The following is a 12,885-nucleotide window of genomic DNA, read 5'->3' as shown; positions in this document are numbered from 1 at the left end:
AAACATATTCCTCACAAACATATATCATATTCACAAACATATTCCTGACAAACATATTCCTCAAACATATTCCTGACAAACATATTCCTCACAAACATATTCATAAACATTCAAACATTTTCCTGACAAACATATTCCTCACAAACATATTCCTCACAAACATTTCCTCACAAACATATTCTCAAACATATTCCTGACAAACATTCCTGACAAACATATTCCTCACAAACATATTCCTCACAAACATATTCCTCAGTAACATATTCCTCACAAACATATTCAAACATATTCCTGACAAACATATTCCTCACAAACATATTCACAAACATGACAAACATATTCCTCACAAACATATTCCTGACAAACATATTCCTCAAAACATATTCAAACATATTCCTGACAAACATATTCCTCAGTAACATATTCCTGACAAACATATTCCTCACAAACATATTCCTGACAAACATATTCCTCAGTAACATATTCCTGACAAACATATTCCCCACAAACATATTCCTCAGTAACATATTCCTGACAAACATATTCCTCAGTAACATATTCCTGACAAACATATTCCTGACAAACATATTCCTGACAAACATATTCCTGATAAACATATTCCTCACAAACATATTCCTGACAAACATATTCCTCACAAACATATTCCTCACAAACATATTCCTGACAAACATATTCCTGACAAACATATTCCCCACAAACATATTCCTCAGTAACATATTCCTGACAAACATATTCCTCAGTAACATATTCCTGACAAACATATTCCTGACAAACATATTCCTCACAAACATATTCCTCACAAACATATTCCTCACAAACATATTCCTGACAAACATATTCCTCAGTAACATATTCCTGACAAACATATTCCTCAGTAACATATTCCTCACAAACATATTCCTGACAAACATATTCCTGACAAACATATTCCTGACAAACATATTCCTGACAAACATATTCCTCACAAACATATTCCTGACAAACATATTCCTCACAAACATATTCCTGACAAACATATTCCTCACAAACATATTCCTCTCAAACATATTCCTCAGTAACATATTCCTCAGTAACATATTCCTCTGGGACAGGATGCACTTTGTTTATGTCGCCATTTGCAGTAGCTACTGTACAAATATGTTATAGAACAACAACAATAACAATATGTATGTTATAGAACAACAACAACATACATCTCTGTCTCTGTCTCTGTGTCTTTCTGTCCCTGTGTCTCTCTGTCTCTGAGTCTCTCTGTCTCTGTCTCTGTGTCTCTGTCCCTGTGTCTCTCTGTCTCTGTCTCTGTGTCTCTCTGTCTCTGTGTCTTTCTGTCCCTGTGTCTCTCTGTCTCTGAGTCTCTCTGTCTCTGTCTCTGTGTCTCTCTGTCTCTCTGTCTCTGTGTCTTTCTGTCCCTGTGTCTCTCTGTCTCTGTGTCTCTGTGTCTTTCTGTCCCTGTGTCTCTCTGTCTCTGAGTCTCTCTGTCTCTGTCTCTTTGTCTCTGTCTCTGTCTGTCTCTGTCTCTGTGTCTCTCTGTCTCTGTCTCTGTGTCTCTCTGTCTCTGTCTCTCTGTCTCTGTCCCTGTGTCTCCCTGTTTCTGAGTCTCTCTGTCTCTGTCTCTGTGTCTTTCTGTCCCTGTGTCTCTCTGTCTCTGAGTCTCTCTGTCTCTGTCTCTGTGTCTCTCTGTCTCTGTGTCTCTGTGTCTTTCTGTCCCTGTGTCTCTCTGTCTCTGAGTCTCTCTGTCTCTGTCTCTTTGTCTCTGTCTCTGTGTCTCTCTGTCTCTGTCTCTGTGTCTCTCTGTATCTGTCTCTGTCTCTGTGTCTCTCTGTCTCTGTCTCTGTCTCTGTGTCTCTCTGTCTCTCTCTGTGTCTCTCTGTCTCTGTCTCTGTGTCTCTCTGTCTCTGTCCCTGTGTCTCCCTGTCTCTGAGTCTCTCTGTCTCTGTCTCTGTCTCTGTGTCTCTCTGTCTCTGTCTCTCTCTCAGGGCTTCACTTACACAGCAGCAGTTATTAAGCCGCTGTCTCTCTCTCCTGAGGACGCTGGGTTGTTTTCTTTTAAATCCTTTAACTGTGCTTTATTCCAACTTGTCTGAAGTAGTACATCCAATGGAACAGCCCCGATGCTAATCCCGCCCCTGCAGCTCTACAGGCTTGCTCACATGCTCAAAGTATTTGAAAGAAAACAAATGCTATTTGCACCCAGGTCAGGCTGGTGTGACGCAGGTACTGGATCAGTATTGTTGTCCTCCTGACTGTCAGGTAACCATTGACAACCAGGTCAGAATATAGATGATCACATGTTGGTGTAATGGGTAGTGTGTTTGTGTGTGTGTGCGCGCAAAGGTGTGCTTGTATATGTGTGTGTGTGTGCGTGCGTGCGTGCGTGCGTGCGTGTGTGTGTGTGTGTGTGTGCGTGTGCGTGCGTGTGTGTGTGCGAAGGTGTGCTTGTGTGTGTGTGTGTGTGAGTAAACAGGAACCTGAGTTGTCGGTATTGTATAATTCATGCAGAAGGTCCAGTTAATTAGTTTACATTATTAGGTGTAATTATGACAAGAGATACCTTTCCTCTTACCGCTGTTCTCTCTGGGCCTGATTACGACTTAGACTTAGACTTAGACTTAGCGTATGCAGGTGCCTGATTACGACTTAGACTTAGACTTAGCGTATGCAGGTGCCTGATTACGACTTAGACTTAGCGTATGCAGGTGCCTGATTACGACTTAGACTTAGACTTAGCGTATGCAGGTGCCTGATTACGACTTAGACTTAGCGTATGCAGGTGCCTGATTACGACTTAGACTTACTTAGACTTAGACTTAGACTTAGCGTATGCAGGTGCCTGATTACGACTTAGACTTAGACTTAGACTTAGCGTATGCAGGTGCCTGATTACGACTTAGACTTAGACTTAGACTTAGACTTAGACTTAGCGTATGCAGGTGCCTGATTACGACTTAGACTTAGACTTAGACTTAGCGTATGCAGGTGCCTGATTACGACTTAGACTTAGACTTAGACTTAGACTTAGACTTAGCGTATGCAGGTGCCTGATTACGACTTAGACTTAGACTTAGACTTAGCGTATGCAGGTGCCTGATTACGACTTAGACTTAGACTTAGACTTAGACTTAGACTTCATACTTAGACTTAGACTTAGACTTAGCGTATGCAGGTGCCTGATTACGACTTAGACTTAGACTTAGACTTAGACTTAGACTTAGCGTATGCAGGTGCGGGATGGGCTTTGCAGGCGTGGTTCCCTTCACATGCTGAACACATGTAATTCAACTACTGAAAACCCTCCCACTTGCAGACCAGCATATTTTCTCATGGAAGTTTTCATTCAGTATATGTTTATTTATATTATTATATTATTATATATATATTATATATATTTATTTATATTAGGTTTTCAGTATATGTATCTAATCCTTTTAAATACGGTGTTCCTTACATTTTCTCGACACTAAAATATATGGAGAGAACGGTTCAGAATATTACGGATCAATGAAAGAATGCCGAGTAAATACAGGCATACAGGTCTCCTTTTCGGCACCAAGTGTTAGATTTAAAAAAATACTCTGATCTTCTATATTATTATAGGTGTTAGGAAAGTATTTATGAATAATAATATTTTTAAAAAACGATTTGGAGTGCCTGACAAAAACAAAATACAGTGGTTTTATTCTTCAATATTCAATTGTTCAATCCATGAAGGGTTGACCAGTAGTCCTATAAATCTACCCTGATAATCCTCACTAATCGTGGAACTGTGATGACAACGATCCGGGTCATCGTTGAACCGTGAGCTCCAGGTTCAAACTGCTACATGTGGGCTGCGTTCCAACATATGGGCTGCGTTCCAACGTGTGGGCTGCGTTCCAACGTGTGGGCTGCGTTCCAACATGTGGGCTGCGTTCCAACATGTGGGCTGCGTTCCAACGTGTGGGCTGCGTTCCAACGTGTGGGCTGCGTTCCAACATGTGGGCTGCGTTCCAACATGTGGGCTGCGTTCCAATATGTGGGCTGCGTTCCAACATGTGGGCTGCGTTCCAACATGTGGGCTGCGTTCCAACATTTGGGCTGCGTTCCAACATGTGGGCTGAGTTCCAACATGTGGGCTGCGTTCCAACATGTGGGTCTGCGTTCCAACATGTGGGCTGCGTTCCAATATGTGGGCTGCGTTCCAACATGTGGGCTGCGTTCCAACATGTGGGTTGCGTTCCATAATGGTTCAAATAGAAAAAAAACACTCCAAATGAGTTCTTTGGAAGGCACAGGCTTCTACCTAGAACCTCATGGTACTGCAGCACAAAACAATTATTCCTCTATGGGGACAAACCATAGAGGATTCTGTTTACCACCTTTTTTCCCCCCGAAGAGTGTTCATGTCCCAAATTATTATAATAGGTTAGCCTAATATGATCTACTATAGCAAGCGATCCTCAGGAACAACCACACAAATGTCAAACAGGAAAGAAAGGTAAACTAACAATGTAATGGAACGATGCAAATTGTAAGGAAACTAACTAGTGACAGTTATAAACGTGAGGAAACTAACATTAAAGTTATAAATATGAGGAAACTAACACTAAAGTGACAGTTATAAATGTAAGGAAACTAACACTAAAGTGACAGTTATAAATGTGAGGAAACTAACACTAAAGTTATAAATGTAAGGAAACTAACACTAAAGTTATAAATGTGAGGAAACTAACACTAAAGAGACAGTTATAAATGTAAGGAAACTAACACTAAAGTTATAAATGTGAGGAAACTAACACTAAAGTTATAAATATGAGGAAACTAACACTAAAGTTATAAATGTAAGGAAACTAACACTAAAGTTATAAATGTGAGGAAACTAACACTAAAGTTATAAATGTAAGGAAACTAACACTAAAGAGACAGAATGTAAGGAAACTAACACTAAAGTTATAAATGTGAGGAAACTAACACTAAAGTTATAAATGTGAGGAAACTAAACACTAAAGTTATAAATGTGAGGAAACTAACACTAAAGTTATAAATGTAAGGAAACTAACACTAAAGTTATAAATGTGAGGAAACTAACACTAAAGTTATAAATGTAAGGAAACTAACACTAAAGAGACAGAATGTAAGGAAACTAACACTAAAGTTATAAATGTGAGGAAACTAACACTAAAGTTATAAATGTGAGGAAACTAACACTAAAGTGACAGTTATAAATGTAAGGAAACTAACACTAAAGTTATAAATGTAAGGAAACTAACACTAAAGTTATAAATGTAAGGAAACTAACACTAAAGTTATAAATGTAAGGAAACTAACACTAAAGTTATAAATATGAGGAAACTAACACTAAAGTTATAAATGTAAGGAAACTAACACTAAAGAGACAGTTATAAATGTGAGGAAACTAACACTAAAGTGACAGTTATAAATGTGAGGAAACTAACACTAAAGTTATAAATGTAAGGAAACTAACACTAAAGAGACAGAATGTAAGGAAACTAACACTAAAGTTATAAATGTGAGGAAACTAACACTAAAGAGACAGTTATAAATGTGAGGAAACTAACACTAAAGTGACAGTTATAAATGTGAGGAAACTAACACTAAAGAGACAGTTATAAATGTGAGGAAACTAACACTAAAGAGACAGTTATAAATGTGAGGAAACTAACACTAAAGTGACAGTTATAAATGTAAGGAAACTAACACTAAAGTGACAGTTATAAATGTGAGGAAACTAACACTAAAGTGACAGTTATAAATGTAAGGAAACTAACACTAAAGTTATAAATGTAAGGAAACTAACACTAAAGTTATAAATGTAAGGAAACTAACACTAAAGATATAAATGTGAGGAAACTAACACTAAAGTTATAAATGTAAGGAAACTAACACTAAAGAGACAGAATGTAAGGAAACTAACACTAAAGTTATAAATGTGAGGAAACTAACACTAAAGTGACAGTTATAAATGTGAGGAAACTAACACTAAAGTTATAAATGTGAGGAAACTAACACTAAAGTTATAAATGTGAGGAAACTAACACTAAAGAGACAGTTATAAATGTAAGGAAACTAACACTAAAGTTATAAATGTAAGGAAACTAACACTAAAGTTATAAATGTAAGGAAACTAACACTAAAGATATAAATGTGAGGAAACTAACACTAAAGTTATAAATGTGAGGAAACTAACACTAAAGTTATAAATGTGAGGAAACTAACACTAAAGTTATAAATGTAAGGAAACTAACACTAAAGAGACAGTTATAAATGTGAGGAAACTAACACTAAAGAGACAGTTATAAATGTGAGGAAACTAACACTAAAGATATAAATGTGAGGAAACTAACACTAAAGTTATAAATGTAAGGAAACTAACACTAAAGAGACAGTTATAAATGTGAGGAAACTAACACTAAAGTTATAAATGTGAGGAAACTAACACTAAAGAGACAGAATGTAAGGAAACTAACACTAAAGTTATAAATGTGAGGAAACTAACACTAAAGTTATAAATGTAAGGAAACTAACACTAAAGTTATAAATGTAAGGAAACTAACACTAAAGTTATAAATGTAAGGAAACTAACACTAAAGTGACAGTTATAAATGTGAGGAAACTAACACTAAAGAGACAGTTATAAATGTGAGGAAACTAACACTAAAGAGACAGTTATAAATGTAAGGAAACTAACACTAAAGTTATAAATGTGAGGAAACTAACACTAAAGAGACAGTTATAAATGTAAGGAAACTAACACTAAAGTTATAAATGTGAGGAAACTAACACTAAAGTTATAAATGTGAGGAAACTAACACTAAAGTTATAAATGTGAGGAAACTAACACTAAAGTTATAAATGTAAGGAAACTAACACTAAAGTTATAAATGTAAGGAAACTAACACTAAAGTTATAAATGTAAGGAAACTAACACTAAAGATATAAATGTGAGGAAACTAACACTAAAGTTATAAATGTGAGGAAACTAACACTAAAGTTATAAATGTGAGGAAACTAACACTAAAGAGACAGTTATAAATGTAAGGAAACTAACACTAAAGAGACAGTTATAAATGTGAGGAAACTAACACTAAAGTTATAAATGTAAGGAAACTAACACTAAAGAGACAGTTATAAATGTGAGGAAACTAACACTAAAGTTATAAATGTGAGGAAACTAACACTAAAGTTATAAATGTGAGGAAACTAACACTAAAGATATAAATGTGAGGAAACTAAACACTAAAGTTATAAATGTAAGGAAACTAACACTAAAGTGACAGTTATAAATGTAAGGAAACTAACACTAAAGTTATAAATGTAAGGAAACTAACACTAAAGAGACAGTTATAAATGTAAGGAAACTAACACTAAAGTTATAAATGTAAGGAAACTAACACTAAAGTTATAAATGTAAGGAAACTAACACTAAAGTTATAAATGTAAGGAAACTAACACTAAAGTTATAAATGTAAGGAAACTAACACTAAAGAGACAGTTATAAATGTAAGGAAACTAACACTAAAGTTATAAATGTGAGGAAACTAAACACTAAAGTTATAAATGTAAGGAAACTAACACTAAAGTTATAAATGTAAGGAAACTAACACTAAAGTTATAAATGTAAGGAAACTAACACTAAAGAGACAGTTATAAATGTATATGGGTATAACTGACGGTGGCTAACGATTAGTGGCTAATGTTTTGCATGATACAAATTATAAATATTATAGTGAAAAGTCTGAGCATATAATTAAAACATTGTAGAAACCATAAATCGACCTGGTAGGTTTATACTGTGATTTGTGAATGGCTACAGAAGCCTACAGCTTGGGTCTCCAAATATCATCTCAGCATGTTATAAGGCCAGCATTTCACCAACTTCACCGTGGAAAATGTGATATGTTGATATATGTTGATATATGACTTGGTTCACATTCATCTCCAGCAATTATAAGGTCAAATAGATCAAATAAAAATCATTTAAATTTACAATCCCCTTATCGAAACGGAATGCTCATTTACCTAGCTCTTATCAATAGCTCTTATCAATAGCTCTTATCAATAGCTCTTATCAATAGCTCTTATCAAGTTGAAAATGACGGTGCGTGGACAATGGTGTTATTTCTGTAGACACCTCCGACCACACCTTCATTTATTTGATCTCCATATTCCCGATCAGAATATGCGTGGAGAGAAAAGTGCATTTAAAAAACAAAAGAAGGAATTATGTTCCATTTACGCTGGCTTATCTCGGGTGGGAATTCCCCCTCAGCTGTCTAACACCTGTACTCTCCTACTAAATCAAATCACATTTTATTTGTCACATACACATGGTTAGCAGATGTTAATGCGAGTGTAGCGAAATGCTTGTGCTTCTAGTTCCGACAATGCAGTAATAACCAACAAGTAATCTAGCTAACAATTCCAAAACTACTACCTTATAGACACAAGTGTAAGGGGATAAAGAATATGTACATAAAGATATATGAATGAGTGATGGTACAGAGCGGCATACAGTAGATGGTATCGAGTACAATATATACATATGAGATGAGTATGTAAACAAAGTGGCATAGTTAAAGTGGCTAGTGATACATGTATTACATAAGGATGCAGTAGATTATATAGAGTACAGTATATACGTATGCATATGAGATGAATAATGTAGGGTATGTAAACATTCTATAAGGTAGCATTGTTTAAAGTGGCTAGTGATATATTTACATCATTTCCCATCAATTCCCATTATTAAAGTGGCTGGAGTTGAGTCAGTGTGTTGGCAGCAGTTACTCAATGTTAGTGGTGGCTGTTTAACAGTCTATGTAGCTGTCTACAACACCTGTCTGTGTGAACCTTACTTTATGAAGGGACCTACAGTTATAACCACACTGGACCTTGTATCCAGTCATAATAAAATGTCCCAACAAGTTTTACGATGTCATATCCCATATCATTATACTAGTTATGTCAATGTCATTTCAATGTTTGTTATGGGTGTGTTGGTTGCGGTAAAAAAAAAAACACAAGGCCTCGTTGTTTTGTTGGGCTTCCGAGTGGCGCGACGGTCTAAGGCACTGCTTCTCATTGCAGGAGGTGTCACTATTGTACCCAGTACGAATCCAGGTTGTATCAAAACCCGGACGTGATTGGGAGTCCCATAGGGCCGCGTACATCTGGCCCAGCGTCGTCGGGGTTTGGCTGGAGTAGGCTGTCGGAAATAAGAATTCATCATTAACCGACTTGCCTGGTTAAATTAAAAATATATATATATTTTAAATGTCAGGTCCCTCCTTAGTGTTGTGTTTAAATTGGATCAGGCTTTGGTGTGCTGATTCAGGTCCCTCCTTAGTGTTGTGTTTAAATTGGATCAGGCTTTGGTGTGCTGATTCAGGTCCCTCCTTAGTGTTGCGTTTAAATTGGATCAGGCTTTGGTGTGCTGATTCAGGTCCCTCCTTAGTGGTGTGTTTAAATTGGATCAGGCTTTGGTGTGCTGATTCAGGTCCCTCCTTAGTGGTGTGTTTAAATTGGATCAGGCTTTGGTGTGCTGATTCAGGTCCCTCCTTAGTGTTGTCTTTAAATTGGATCAGGCTTTGGTGTGCTGATTCAGGTCCCTCCTTAGTGTTGTGTTTAAATTGGATCAGGCTTTGGTGTGCTGATTCAGGTCCCTCCTTAGTGTTGTCTTTAAATTGGATCAGGCTTTGGATCAGGCTTTAATGACCGTCAGATTTTCCCTCTCTTTTGTTTTCTAGAACACGGCGGATCTTCAACAATGAAGTACCAGACCTTCAACCCAGGGTTCAGCTCCAAGTCCTACGTCTACACAGGCTCCAGACCTGTCATGGTGAGTGGTAGTCCTGTTTACACAGGTTCCAGACCTGTCATGGTGAGTGGTAGTCCTGTCTACACAGCCTCCAGACCTGTCGTGGTGAGTGGTAGTCCTGTCTATACAGGCTCCAGACCTGTCATGGTGAGTGGTAAGTCCTGTCTACACAGGCTCCAGACCTGTCGTGGTGAGTGGTAGTCCTGTCTACACAGGCTCCAGACCTGTCATGGTGAGTGGTAGTCCTGTCTACACAGGCTCCAGACCTGTCATGGTGAGTGGTAGTCCTGTCTACACAGCCTCCAGACCTGTCGTGGTGAGTGGTAGTCTTAGGCACTAGGTATTACAAACAATTACCGTCCTATCAGAACATATTCTTACTCTTAGGAAAATATTGCATCCATTACACATCCAGTGGTTCCTGGATGTCAGATAATGTGTTCAAGCAAAAGGCCCATGAAGACCTGAGCGGTTCGTCATCGCCAAATAAAGAGATAGAGACATTATAGACACTATCTGTTTCCATGAACATGTGGACAGTATACTCTGTGTATGGTCTCTGCAGCTTCCTGTAAATACACAGTGGGATGGTTTCACAAGGCAGTGTGCCAGAGAGCCAGTGAGTTAGGTCTTCTCTGGAAGTGTGGTATTTTCCCAGCAGCTCTGCACCAATCTCTCCAGGACGTAAAGTCCACCCTCCAGATTCCTCCACATCTCACAGTCATAATGTTTCCACCCTCCAGATTCCTCCACATCTCACAGTCATAATGTTTCCACCCTCCAGATTCCTCCACATCTCACAGTCATAATGTTTCCACCCTCCAGATTCCTCCACATCTCACAGTCATAATGTTTCCACCCTCCAGATTCCTCCACATCTCACAGTCATAATGTTTCCACCCTCCAGATTCCTCCACATCTCACAGTCATAATGTTTCCACCCTCCAGATTCCTCCACATTTCACAGTCATAATGTTTCCACCCTCCAGATTCCTCCACATCTCACAGTCATAATGTTTCCACCCTCCAGATTCCTCCACATCTCACAGTCATAATGTTTCCACCCTCCAGATTCCTCCACATCTCACAGTCATAATGTTTCCACCCTCCAGATTCCTCCACATCTCACAGTCATAATGTTTCCACCCTCCAGATTCCTCCACATCTCACAGTCATAATGTTTGAACCTCACGTTAGCATAGCAGACGTCATTAGACTATGACACCATTACACAACTGCATTGTTGAATGAACTTTCATTGATTTAATGAATGTAATATTTTTCCGGACGTATATTGTGTTTTTTTTGTAATAGATTCAGCAAATATCCAGTAGATTATTTAAGTACATCATTCAGATGACAGGGTAATATAGCAGCAACATAAAGAACTCCATTAATAAATTAAATGAAAATCGAAACCCCAACAATTTCCCATGACTTTACAATTAGCGTTACACAATGTAGGTGCACAGACTTTCATTTGCGTCAACCACTCCCTTTTATGACAGTGACCTATTGCATTTACAGAATCGAATGATGATTCAACAAGCCTCTGTTCCATTGTGCCCCTAAGCTTTCTAGGGGGGGTTGTGTCTCAGGGGGTTAGAAGTTAAACGTCTTCTTCTTTATTCTTCTTCTTCTCCTCCCATCCTTCTCCTCCTTCCTCCTCTTCTCCTCCTCCTCCTCCTTCCTCCTCTTCTCCTCCTCCTCCTCCTTCCTCCTCTTCTCCTCCTCCTCCTCCTCCTTCCTCCTCTTCTCCTCCTCCTCCTCCTTCCTCTTCTTCTCCTCCTCCTCCTCATTCCTCCTCCTTCCTCCCCTCCTCTTTCTCCCCTCCTATTCCTCCTCCCCCAGGCTCCCAATATGTCTCACTACTCAGGCGGTTTCTCCTCCCACTCGGCGGTGGACCTGGGAGGTGGTCAGAGGGTCACCATGGGAGGTGGAGGAAGAGGTGGAAGAGGAGGAGGTGGAGGAGGAGGTGGAGGGTACAAGTACCTTGATGACATGCGCACAGGAGGGGGTTCCCTAGGAGGAGGGGGCTACCAGGTAACATTTTTTAAGGATTCACTGTATTTTAATGATTTGTTGTATTTTAATAATTTACTGTATTTGAATTATTTACTGTATTTGAATTATTTACTGTAATTTAATGGTTTATTGTATTTTAATCATTTATTGTATTTTAATTATTTATTCTATTCTGTGTACTGTATACATCTATGTGTACTGAATCTATACCACATAAGAAATATATTTGAATTATGAATTATAATTACTTCACTATAGTTACAGTATTTAGTATACAGTAATAATTACTTTAATTAGTGTGTTTAGAGTAATATACTGTAAATTCCATGGTTCTGGTTTATTTATGTTTTGTTCTACAGGGAGGAGGGTTCTACCGGGGAGGAGGAGGGGGCAACATGAGGGGCCAACAGATGTCCACTGTGATCCGGACGATGAGCCGTGGCCCTGGGCCAGACCCAGAGGCCTCTCTGCGTTCCATGAGGCTCCAGAACCTGCCTGCACAGGTATAGTCATTTATATATTATGTTTTGTGTGTTTATTGTGTGAACGTGAAGTGTTGTTCTATGTATCTGTATTGTTGTCTTTCTACCTGGATTGATGATGATGTGGATGATGTGGATGGATGATGATGTGGATGATGTGGATGGATGATGATGTGGATGATGTGGATGGATGATGATGTGGATGGATGATGATGTGGATGATGTGGATGGATGATGATGTGGATGGATGATGATGTGGATGATGTGGATGGATGATGATGTGGATGATGTGGATGGATGATGATGTGGATGATGTGGATGGATGATGATGTGGATGATGTGGATGGATGATGATGTGGATGATGTGGATGGATGATGATGTGGATGATGTGGATGGATGATGATGTGGATGATGTGGATGGATGATGATGTGGATTGATGATGATGATGATGATGATGATGATGATGATCTGGACTGATGGGGATCTGGATTGATGGGGATGTGGATTGATGGGGATGTGGATTGATGGGGATGTGGATTGA

General features: G+C 38.5%; 1 protein-coding gene across 1 annotated transcript in view; it reads left to right on the top strand.

Annotated features, from left to right (window-relative positions):
- Positions 1-12,885, top strand: part of pkp3a (plakophilin 3a) — a 66,964-nt gene that overhangs the window by 16,984 nt on the left and 37,095 nt on the right. The window contains exons 2-4 of the mRNA XM_065022777.1: positions 9,765-9,856; positions 11,687-11,878; positions 12,220-12,363. Of these exons, the coding sequence (XP_064878849.1) occupies positions 9,765-9,856; positions 11,687-11,878; positions 12,220-12,363 (428 nt within the window). The remainder of the gene's footprint in view (positions 1-9,764; positions 9,857-11,686; positions 11,879-12,219; positions 12,364-12,885) is intronic.

Source organism: Oncorhynchus nerka, linkage group LG9a, assembly GCF_034236695.1.
Source record: "Oncorhynchus nerka isolate Pitt River linkage group LG9a, Oner_Uvic_2.0, whole genome shotgun sequence".
Classification (NCBI taxonomy): Eukaryota; Metazoa; Chordata; class Actinopteri; order Salmoniformes; family Salmonidae; genus Oncorhynchus; species Oncorhynchus nerka.
The sequence above is the reverse complement of the archived record's forward strand: the minus strand, read 5'-3'. Positions and strand labels throughout refer to the sequence as shown.